At 40.4% G+C, this 12085-nt stretch overlaps 1 protein-coding gene across 2 annotated transcripts in view; it reads left to right on the top strand.

Annotated features, from left to right (window-relative positions):
- The window catches only part of FYCO1 (FYVE and coiled-coil domain autophagy adaptor 1), a 36707-nt gene that overhangs the window by 17184 nt on the left and 7438 nt on the right, over positions 1-12085 (top strand). The window contains exons 13-15 of one of the 2 annotated variants that reach the window (XM_066556070.1): positions 65-209; positions 8961-9044; positions 11887-11982. In XM_066556070.1, the coding sequence (XP_066412167.1) occupies positions 65-209; positions 8961-9044; positions 11887-11982 (325 nt within the window). The remainder of the gene's footprint in view (positions 1-64; positions 210-8960; positions 9045-11886; positions 11983-12085) is intronic. The other variant, XM_066556077.1, reaches the window with a different exon arrangement.

Below are 12085 nucleotides of genomic sequence, written 5' to 3' on the forward strand. Positions count from 1 at the left end.
CGTTTGTTTTCCAGACAGCCGGCTAAGAGTGTTCATGTTTCTTCTCATGTTTTTTTCTGCACAGTTGCAAGTGAAGCCTCTAAACCACCAGATGATGCAGCTTTTGATATAATCACTGATGAGGAGCTGTGCCAAGTACAGGAATCAGACTCTCTCCACAATGAAAGTCAGATAGAAAGAGACTCTCTGGATCAAAGTGTGACAGACCTGTGAGTAAACACTGCTTCTCAAAGAGGAGACTCTTTAGGATTTGTTTAGAATGTTCTCCTTTTTGTCCCATTCAGTGAGAGTAGTCAACCTCTGTGTAAAGTGAAGATCTCTGTTCCCAGGCCACGTGTTCAGTAGAGCAACACAAGATCATTTTGGTCTATTTGCACAGCCAGCATTCAATCTAGTAAATCTAAACCACTCCATGCTCTCTCTCCACCTGCTTCACCACAACACAGGGGAGTAGTCCCAGCTCTGTGCTGTCATCAGGCCAGCTTTTCACCATTAAAGTCAGCATTCAGGCTCTCTGTGTCTGTAGACTTCCTTACTACCTTAGAGATGACAGCTTACAGAAAAGAACAATTGTGTAACTACATCTGGCACAAGTTTGTTCTTTTTCTTTTTGAAGAAAATGGGAGTGAGTGCAGATTTCAGTAATTTTTTAATATTTAATTCTACCTAAATTACCAATGAAAAGGATTTAAGGCCATCTGAATGTCCAAATACTTGGTTTGCAAATGACATTGTATTATTATAGTTTAATTTGTATCTTTATTTATTTATTATGTTTAATTTGTACAGTTTAGACAAAATATTGTTTTACTATTGTTCAGATATTTTCAAATGTTTTACAAAAATTCTGTTCCTTAAAATATATTGTCTTTTGAGTAGAAAAAACAAAAAGACAAATTTCACCTTAATTGTGTACTTGCTTTTCTTCCGAGCAGAAAAATAGACAGCATAAATATAAATGCTGAAGTGAAAATACTCATAGAGTAAATAGTCTGCTGCTGAGAAAGCAGACCTAGACTGTTTTACACCCAACAGACACATTTCCGGTATAAACCACAATGACTTGCAGTTTGGGTTGAAGACAAACAGTGCAGACTTGTTTATTTGGTAAAAAGACTTTTCAAGATTCTACATATTTGTTTCTTGGTAAATACCTTAAATGTGTTCTGCCTACTTTGTAGACAGTTAACACTGACAGTGTATTCCTGCTTATCATGTGCTGGAATGAGCTGAGCTTCACACTGCCCTTGTGAATTTAGTGTTTTGCAAAAAGACAGTTTTTGGTGGGGAATTTTTGTTTGTTTGTTTTGTGAAGAAAAAAAGTGAAGTGTACTACTTCTTTTAATTCATGCTATCTGTGGGAGGTATGTTACAGGTGAGGTAGCTCTGGAGAAAACAACCAGGAGAAGAGAAATAAGTGTGTGTCACCATTTGTTTTAATTTGAAGTTGGTCTAAATTCATCTTGTCTGACAAAGTATTCAGGCAGGAAGGAATGATTGTCACTAACAAGAGGATACTATTCTTGAAGAGCACCCATGGAACAAGTTACTTGCGCTATGTAAACTTTTATAGGTTGTCCAGCTTCCCTTGTTGTCAGATTATAAGCAGGAGAGCCAGGAAATAGTGCTTTATGCTCTGTTGTTTTTTGTTATGAGTTTCATGAGCAGGTGGATGAGTCTTACTGTGGCTGTACTTGGAACTTGAGACATTCTTTGCAGAGAACACAAATGACACCTGCCCTTTCCCATGACACCTGTAATGTTTGGAAGGCTCAGGCTCACTAGCCTGAGCAGTGGAGAGGAGAATGGCCTTCTTGCATTGCAGATGACTTGTTGATTGTGGGTTTGTGTTATGGGAGAGATCTAGAAATTGATATGTGAGTCAGATGATGGTGTGGTGCATGTTAAAGAAAAACAGCAGGGCACAGTGCTGACTGTGACAGCACACAGGTCTTCTCACTTGTTTCTGTGGTGAGGAGTACATGTGTACCTAAAGCTTGAGTGTCACTTAGCACAGGAAGGAGCAGGAAGTGCAGCATGAGATACTTGGGTTGTTTGTGAGTAAATGTGCCAGAGCCACTGTATTGTCTGTTCACCCTCTGTCCTATCTTTGACAGCAGCCATTGAGGCATGTACTGAGAATTTTCCACTGTGTTTTCTCCCACAGTTCAAGGACCTGCAGTTTAGTGACTTTCTGAGCTACTGGTTTGATTGCTGCAGATTTCTTGGCTGTACTGGGCTGACCACCTTGAACTTCACGTAGACTTATCATCTTTATTCTTTCTCTTTTAAAGAGTCCAGCTAAATGTGGCCTGATTTCTAGGTGGAAACTTCACATAGTCTCCACTGGCATTCCAATAGTGTTCTTTTTGTATTAAATTGAATATTTGGAGTAGAATTTGCTTAGATATAGTGTCTGGGGAACACACAAAGGATCCAAGATTGTAGTTGCTGGATGCAGGTCTGAGGAAGGCATACAAATAAGTCAGTTTTCAGGCTAAACTTCTTTATTGAGATCTGCTGAAAATAATCCAAGCTATTTTGGTTTTGCCAGAGATTTGAACTAGCTGGTGGAGCTTTAAAAATGAAGGAGATGAGCAGCCAGGAGAGGGAAGAGAAGGGAGGTTTTCTGTCCAAGTAGAAGATCTGGAATTGACATGCTCTGCTGACATAGTTTCTTAGGATGTCTCTCTGGCTGACAGCAGAGATTTTCACACTGACCATACCTAGAATACTAGGTGTGAGTCCTTGCTGGACTAAAAATGCAAGTTGGTCCTCAAAGCAGTGAATTATCTTAAAGGACATTCCTGTTCCTATTTGTCCCGCTTTTGGTGCCTACTGTACATTTACTCTATTTTTCATTTGGTGTCCTAGCCCTGCCACTGTTGTTCTTTCCTTGAAGTGACATGAAACAATTACAACAAAATTATTTCATAACAGCAAATCTTGAGAGTCTGCCTTTATTGGTATAGATCAGTTGAGAATCAATTAAAACTCACCTTAGTCACCAGCTGCAGAGGTGTGTGGCAGAATAAGAGAGATGACTATACCAACATAACTTGACTGACCTTGAAGTAGCTATTTCCTAAAGGTTAGGATTAAGCAGCAGTTATTTCAACCTTTCAGGTTTGTTATTTGTGTTTGGACCAACCCGATCAAAATCTTGAATGTGAGGAGATGAGATTAATTGTGCAATTGTGATACATCCTGCTACTTCAAGGAACATGGGTTTTCTTTTGAAGTGTTGTATTTCTGAACTCTTATTTCTAAAGCATTCACATATGCAAATTGTGTTCTAAAACAAAGGGCCCCAGGATAAACCAGTGCACTGTGTTTCCATTTTTATGTGTTGTAGGCATAACATGCTTGTAATAAATGTTGCAGCAGCAAAATCAAGATCACAGACAGCAGAAGACTGAAAAAACCCCAAAGTTGCCACTAGCCTGGTACAGGAACAAAGAGTTTATTCACACCTTGGTAGTGGTAGAAAGAACATCTCTGCCTGTCTGCACAGTGGTTGCTTTGGTTTGGATTGGATTTTTCTTGATGACTCATAACACTCTTGGCTGGCCTAATTACAACTCGCGTGGCTGGGCAGGGTGCAGTGTTGCCGAAAGGGGGAAGTGAATGTGGTCTGAAGAGTGCCCTGCCCCACGCAGAACCAGCCAGGAAGGAGAGGGGACAGCAGCACCACTTGCCACCCTATGCTGGTAAAGCCTGCATTGCAGGTGTGTGTTGAGATGGCACCTTTACACATGCAGTCACACCACATTGCTTCATAACTTTGTTTTTAAGGATATTTCACTGTGGGAGAAACAAGAAATTGTGTAGTAAGGAAAGGATTGCCTAAGGAGCTGTTTCCTAAAGGGAAAAGTGGTGAGATGGGCACACTGCTGCCAAAAAGGGTCAGGTTCCTCTGAGCTGCGAGGCTCTGATAGGAAGGCCCGGGTATTAATGGGGAGTAAAGGAACATCCAGGCAGTGTGGTTTTTGCAAGAATGGTTTGAAGCAGTTAAAATTGGTATTTCAAAGCTGTAATGCAAAGGACTTTGACCCTTTGGGCCGGACCCAACGCTGCCTTTATTGCAAGCAGCCCACAGCTGTATAAAGTCCTCCCTTTGCTCCTCTGCAGCATCCCTTCTTTCTTTTCCCTGTTCCAGTCTCCACACCTGCTCTACTACTTTGTGCAAGAGCTTTTGCACACTTTTCTTCCCCCTGCACATCTTTTTCCCTCCAGCTTGGAAGTGAAAAGACCAGAGGTGGAAAGGGAGAACTGGTGGAACAAGGTTGGAAAACAACCAAGAAATCTGCAGTTTCATGACAAGGGAACCAAGGTGCCAGGAAAAACAGACTGGAAAGATGTCATGATGCAAAGAATGTGTGGGGAATCAGGGTGTGAGAGTTTGCATCTACAGAAACACTGCTCAGTGTTGGAGCCCCTGTGTGTGTGATATGATATTCCTGCTGTTCACATGGGCCCTGGTAATCTGGCAACATGAGCTCTGTTATCAGATATAAGATACAAATATGTGTATGGGACATTCTGACTGTGAACCTGATAGCAGGTGAAAGGCAGATGAAAATGCTGCTTTATTACAGAAATTTTAGATGAATGCTGAAGGATTTTGTGTACAGACCTTGTCCTAGATGGAAAAAAAACCCCAAAACATCCAAAAAAACCCAACCACACATGAAACCCAGCATGAAGATTCAAATATATATGCTTAAAATTCAGCAAGTCTCATGAAATGAATGGGCTGAAGGTATTACATAAAATATGTAATATATTTGAAACAACTCATAAAAGCTTTCAATAAAATAAACACCATTCATAGAAAACCAGCAGGCCAGAGGTTTGGGAGTCAGGAAATTTAAATTACCTTTATGAAAAGTGGAATTTTATCTCATTGGTTTTTATACTTTCTGAAGATCTTCTGCACTGTTAACTCAGTTACCAGCTTGGACTGAAAAAGCAGGAAGCAATGAAGTATCATGATGAAAATAGGTTGGTTCTAAGCTGATCACAGTGTTTTTACTAATGGTATTTCCTCTTTCACTCAGACTCCCTACATCAGTATTTGCTAACAAAACAAACAGAAAAAAAGAAGCTGAAAAAGAGTTCCCAGATTTTCCAGGCAGTTTTATAGTGGGTACATGTTTGTGGCATCTGCACTATATAAAGCAGTAAAAGATTTAGAGTCTTCCTCTTCGGTAGTTTGCCACTGTTGAGCTGTAACTTGCCATTTGGCACATCGTGATTTTTTAATAACTTTGTGTTAGTACTCCCTGATTTTCGTTCCCGTGAAGAAATAACAGGTTAAGACAGGCATAAAAATAAGCAAGAGCTTTTGTTATGGTAATTGCATATTCAAAGCTGCTGTTCAATTTAAATCTCCAGTCTGTGATTTTTATCAATCTGAAGACAGTATAGGGTATCTGGGTAAAAATAAAGAGGACAAGTACAGAAAATATTTTTTATACATTTGTTCTTTTGAAGACTTCTAGCACACAGTAAGGTTTTAATAATTAGTGACTAGCAGATGATCATGGCTAGCATGGGAATAAAATAAGCAAGAGTCACTTGGATTACTTCAAGAACCAGTTCCGTGCGACAGTTTGGGTATTCTTCCTGACATATTGCCTTATCAAAATTAACACCTCCTAAAAACCAAAGTGTGGTGCAGCAAATGCTTATGAGATCAAGACAGAGATTCATTTGCCCCATATCATTTGTTTGGTTTGACACATGTGCTTGGGTGGCAAAAGTAACAGCAATAAGCTGGTCAAAGGTGACAGACATTAGAGTTAACATTGAAGTGTATACAAGCCCCATGACATGCCACAGTGCCTGAAATCCACTCTTGAGCAGCAGAGTATTCCCAGAGTGGCTGCATCCAAAGAAAAATGCACTTTGCTGTAGCCAAAAGTACTATCAGTTTCTGTCAGTGTGTTCAGTTTCATGTAGAAACTTAGTATGACAAAGACCGGTGCATTTCCTGCTAGGCCAAGGATGAAAACAACAAAATACATATTTGGCAGGAAGACTCTTATTAATATGAAAATTCTCATTTCTGTTTTTATAGGGGTCAGTGATGGAGAAGTTATAATAAAAGTCAGCAGTATCTGTAGTTGCCATGTTGCCATCTTTTTAAAGGCAGCCTGGAAGGAGACATATTGGGATTTTTTACTCAGCAAATAATTAAATCCTAATGCATCCAGGAGACAGACAAAATCCTAAGTGCTAACAGATAAGAGTTGTAGTAAAGCATCCATGACAGACAAAAGCAAATCAATTTATTTGCTGAAGAGGATTGTCTTGACAGTCAAGACCCAAGCACAACAGCTGGGGGATTTGAACACATCATCTGTTACCAGATTTATACTGATGGGGACTCAAAAGCATACTCAAAAGACAATTACAAAGAGGCTTCTGAAAACAGTATAAGGATTAAGCTTTCTAATACATCCCTGATTTAGTGCTTGGATTGAGGTTTCTGGGGAAACCCATGAGGGAAATAAAATTTGTTTTGCCAAATTTACCATTTAGGCTCAGGTTGCATACTCTGAGCATCAGCGTTGTTTGGCTTGGGTTGGACCTGTCCCAAAAGGCAGGGTTTGAGTCTCAATGAGTACTTTGGAACCTGTGTTTCAGTTGAGCCTCATCTTGTTCTTCAGATATCAGTCACATATCAGATGGCAGCACTTTTTCCTTTCCCCATTTCAAGTGACTTACCGAAAGATGGAGGATTTTCGTTAATGCACTACATTTATATTACTCTCAGAGGAAGGAGTGACCAGTCCTCTGTCAGCCCCTTCCATCACACTCCCTCTCAAGGGCTGATGGTGTTAACGCCTTAAGCCTCTCCTTAACTCAATTTAACTGCAGTCAGGGCTGATGCTAGCACATAAAAGTAACAGCCCTAAGACTACTGATCTTTGCAAGCTGTTTACCTGGTAAACTAAGTCTTTTGTAAGATAGGTTTATTGGCTTTTTAAAGATTTAGCCCAAAAGCTAAATGCCCTCTCTTTTGAGCTACAAAAACCATGTTTCTGTGAGATTAATCCTACTACAAGATACTACCCACCATAACATTAGCAGAACTCACCTCTGATTCAAGATTGCCTTAAAGGCCTCACCCAGTGAGTTCTAATGTACAGCAGTTTGAGTGTCCCTTGGTTCTGCAAGAGAGGGAAGCTCTATTAAGAGAAAAAAGCCCATGCAGGCGGATCTTTGCAGCAGCCTGTGCTACCATAGCTGTAGTGCTTCTGGGACTCTGATTTGTAGAGCAGTGAGCTTGTATCTCTGGCTGCTTGAGTTTGGTACCTGGAAATGCATATGAAGAAAAACAGCACCGAATTTGTCTTACTTCTGCAGCATCATTTATTGAAAGAACACTACTGACACAAGAAATGTAAGGCTGTGTAATGCTTTTTAAAACAGTTCTCCCTTGTGCTTCATTGCATGTGATAGAAATTTCTCTGCCTCTAAGAAACAAACTGGGAGCAAGGTGCTAAATATTCACAAACTGTTCCTGTCAAACAGGGGAGCTATACGTTGTGATAACCACCTGCTTTTATCAGTCATTTTGAGATGCAGAATAAGGTATGAGGATGACACAGCAGTGGCTAAACTGTGTGGTAACATCTGGATTGTATGAATTTATCCCGTATAGGGAGTAGGCTGAGAGACTAGCTGTTACTCCTGGATGAGTCAGTCTGAAGAACATTTGATTGTAGAGCTGTGAAGGACCTTGGTTGCAGAAACCACCCTGGCTGCATGGAACCTGCAGGCTCTGGGATGGAGCAGCCTCTGTGGAGCTACAGGCTGGGCAGGGAGGGTTGGGCAGGAGCTCTGCTGAAAGGACATGGGGCTCCTGATGGATACTGGTGTAAACTCAGGCCAGAAACTGCTTTTGCAATATCTCTCCTATAATTCTGCCTCAGTTTCCCTTAACAGCCTCTAAAGAACTGTGTGAAAAGAAAATTCAAAGGTATCTTAACTAGTGTTACCCACAGAGGTGGTTGTAGCCTTGGTGATCTACAGGCTGCAGTATTTGGGCTATACTGGCAGCAGCTTGTCAATATTTTTAATGTTGATTTCCAGTCGTCTGCTGCCTCCTGCTGGGAAGGGGACTTGAAAGCACCTTGGTAATCCCTAACTGCTTGTTCTGAACATTTTGCAAATGCAGTGTTTGAAAGCTATCTTCATCTCATAGCCTTTGCCAAACATCTTCCCTATCACAATAAAAAAACCAAAACAAAACAAATTAAAAAATAAAACATACTTTGCATGTTGTCACTCGGAGCACAGAAAGATTCCTTTGTCATGATTGTTTCCCTAGCTTGCTTTCTCTGTATTGTTTCTTGTCTTGAAGATAGAGTGTGTCCAGTTTTAAGGCTGGGGAGTCCTTTTGTATTGTTTGTTGGTTGTTTTTCTTTGTTTCATACAGAATGTGGCATAGCTAAGTCATAGATACTTTTTTGAGAAATAGCTGAGATTTCATTTATAGCAGTAAGCATCTCACCCATTGTACACAGTGATGGATCTTCATGTCCATCCATCTTTTTCTGTGTAGTTTTGCAATTGTCTGTGTGATGCTTTCCCATCTCAACATATGCCAGGGTTTGCCCTTAACACTTCCATCCCTTTCCCACCCATACAACTTCACGCAAGACACTGTCTTGCACCCTGTTAAAAACTCAGTGAGCTCTGTATCCCCCTTACTCCCTCCCAAATCATTCCTCTTTTCTTGCCCATGTCAAGGGCTGTCTGTGGTATCCTTTCTTCTGATCCTTTGCTGTCCTCTGTCCATTTTTACTGCTCTCTGTTGGGTTGGAGAGGAAGGCTAATAACTAAGTTAGGGTGCCTGGGGTGGGTCTGACCTGCTAGATAACAGCAGGCCCAGGGAATCATTGGTGCACTTCAGCATAATGCCTTTGATTGTTTCTTTGCATTTTCAGATGTGTTTGCTGGGCTAAGCAGCTGTTAGGGGCTCTGTACAGCCTCCAGTCTCCGTTTCAGGTTTCTGCCTTTCACACAATTCGGTAAGACTCTCACCTGGATGACAGAAGTTCTCTCCAGAAATCACTGGACTGCTGACAGGCAGATGGCTTCTGGGATTTCACTGCTCAGCCACATGAAGCCAACACCTCTGACATGTAGCTACAGCTGTCAGAGCTCAGGTGTTTATGAAAACAGAAAATTGCTGAGTCTAGATTTGAACCATCTTTTTTCCAAGTTTTAATTCTAAAAGTGACTTCTAACTTTTAACTCCCCAAGCCATTTATGATGTTTGCCACAGTATTTTCAGTATAATTTGTAAGAAATGCTATCCATGTATAAGAACAGGCACAGTGGGCAAGGCTTAGGGACCTTAGGGACCGTGACCAACAGCAGGTGCCTGAGGAATTGCATAAGAGCAAGACCAGCATGAAGCAATAATTCTTCGAAATGCTCTATCAGCTTCCAACAATCTGTATCTTGAGGCTTTGCTGAATCAGAGCTGTTCTCTTCTTGCTGTAGTGTCTTTTCCATGTTTCACTTCTTTCTGCTTTTAGTCCCACTTCATTTCACTTTTAAAAAGAAGAAGTGAAAGAATACAGACTGTTTAAATAGATACACCAGAGGCTGCATATTCATAATCTGGGGACCTGGCAAACTGTAGGAACATCCTTAGTACTAACACAAAAGGTGAATGGGTCATGCAAGAATAAATTCTCTTGTCAGGGGAAAAATGCTCCACTTGAATCATGATACTGTTTCTTATATTATAGCCTACCAGACCTTAGTTTAGACTGTTAGACTCAGTGAGATATCATAAAGAGAAGGAGGATTTTCTTTGTGATTATAAGGCATTTTGGTTTAATACACAAATCAGGAGACTTAGCACTCCCTTAACCTTAGATGTGTGGTGAATATATTGGTTGGTAGAGCCAAGTGGCAAGGTAACCACCTAACCATGTACTGGGTTACAGCAGGAATAAGGAAAATCTTGTGTTAGAGGAGAACACAAACATATATTGGTCCTGGGATTTAATTTACGTTTCAGGTTTCCAAATGAAAGATGAAATTAATGGACTAAATCAAGAACTCTAATGGCATTGTGTAGTAAATCACGGAGTTTGACACTTCTGAATTGTGTAGTTGCCTGTAATTGTGTAGCTCTCTTGCTCTGCATGAATTCAAGGCTGTGAAATTAGCTAACCTGGTGGGATGGGAGATTTACATGGATCACAGCATGAAGCTGGTTGCTCTTCCCACTCTGCAAGCAAAATGTATGTGTAGGTTTACAAGCTATAGTTCAGTTTTCTAGTTTGTTGGTTTGAGGTTTTTTTTCAGAATCAGTTTTCTTATCTGGTTATATAAAGATAGTTAACAAGAAGTTATTTGTATCAGTAAGTATTTGCACAGATATTATACTAACCTTTATGGACCAAGACGTTGTAAGTACTTCATGCCTACATTCCTTGTGTCTGGGTACAGCTCAGGTTTTGGCACTTATTACAGCTTTGAGTCTCCCATGCACATCCCAGCTGTCACTTCAGGGTATTAACAGTAGTGGTGTGACTGAAGAAGTCAAGAGTTAGTCAAGAGACTGCAAAAATAAAAGAACGGGAATATCAAGATAACAGTTCAGGAAATGTATAGACAGTGGGTGCAGTTTAATTTGCAGTAAATTTGTCCTGTTTCCAAACCATAATGTCACTGCACTGGCATGTGATTGCATGTTGTTGACACAGTATATTCAGATGCTGCTTATGACCACCTGAAGGAGATATTTTCTCATGCTCTTCTGCTCAGCAATGCTGCTTGTAGAGCAATATCACATTGGATTTAAAAGAAAATGCTGAACTGTGCATTAGTTTTGAGAATTGGTCAACAGCGAATATGGCAATTACGCTCTCTTGGGGCATTACTGCACTTGATGGTTCAGAAGCAGATATGGTATTAACATTTTATTAGATTCCACTGATTTTTAGAAGGAACCAACCAGCTGGTTCCCTGTAAATAAGAATCCTTGGCATTTTTTCTGGGAACAACAGCTTAATTTTCTCAAACTGCTGGAATGCAGAGAAACAAAAGAAGAATCAGTCAGAGAAGCTCTAACTTGGAAACTATCAGCGTTTGTTTCCTGACTCTCAGACTCATCCTTCTCTCTGTGTCCAGCCCCATAATTCATACCTAGTGCTAGTCCAGTGTTCACCTTGAGCATACACCTTTTTTGAGGTAAGGAATGAATAGCAGGTTCTTCCCTCTGCTTCACTGCTCACTGGGACACATCATGGTGTGGAGGAAACATACTGCTTTGTCATCTTGTAACAGTATCTTTGGTGTATTTGTGTTTGAATCATGCAGTAGTTTTTGTAGGAAAAGAAGACACATGGTAGCAATTCTACAGCCATAGTCTATGTTTTGTGTACAGTTGTCAGAGTAAGGAACTGGATAATATGACTGTAAAACACCTCCCAGATTAAATCCAGGGAGACATCTTATCCTTTTGCAAGCTTTGTTTAAGGTACAAGTGCAGACTGTTTTGCTTGTGTCTGCCCCTGAAGTTCCCACCTGCCAGAGAATCTTCAAAACCTGTCATCATCTCAATAAGAAATTTATGTTATAATTGCAGAAAATATTTTCTGGATGTATATATGTATTCCCCTTAGCTCATGAAACCAGGATAAAAACAATTTTATGTTTGTGCACAGTCGTGAGCAGAAGGGGGCTGTGGTTTTGCCCAGTTTTCTCACTAGAATGGGCCAATTAAGAATCCTAGAATTTGGTATCAGGACTATCAAAACATTTCTATTTTAGGAAGGCATCAGCATGCAGATTCTATTTGATCACATACTGTTCAGAGAGTCATGATTTTCCTTCTTTTCCTTGTTCTAGAAACAGCACGTGTAATTCTTCAACTTTCGATGAATCTGAAGACTGGCAAGTTGCTCAAGATGCTGAGATATGCTTGTTGAAGTCAGGAGAAATTATGTAAGCAGAACGATTTCATTGCTATAGGTGAAAGCATAAAGGCTGAGCTCAGATAGCAGCTATGTGAGCACAAGCCTTGCAGGCTCCTGGAAGAGCTGCTCAC

The sequence above is a fragment of the Molothrus aeneus genome, chromosome 1 (genome assembly GCF_037042795.1).
Source record: "Molothrus aeneus isolate 106 chromosome 1, BPBGC_Maene_1.0, whole genome shotgun sequence".
NCBI classification, from domain to species: Eukaryota; Metazoa; Chordata; class Aves; order Passeriformes; family Icteridae; genus Molothrus; species Molothrus aeneus.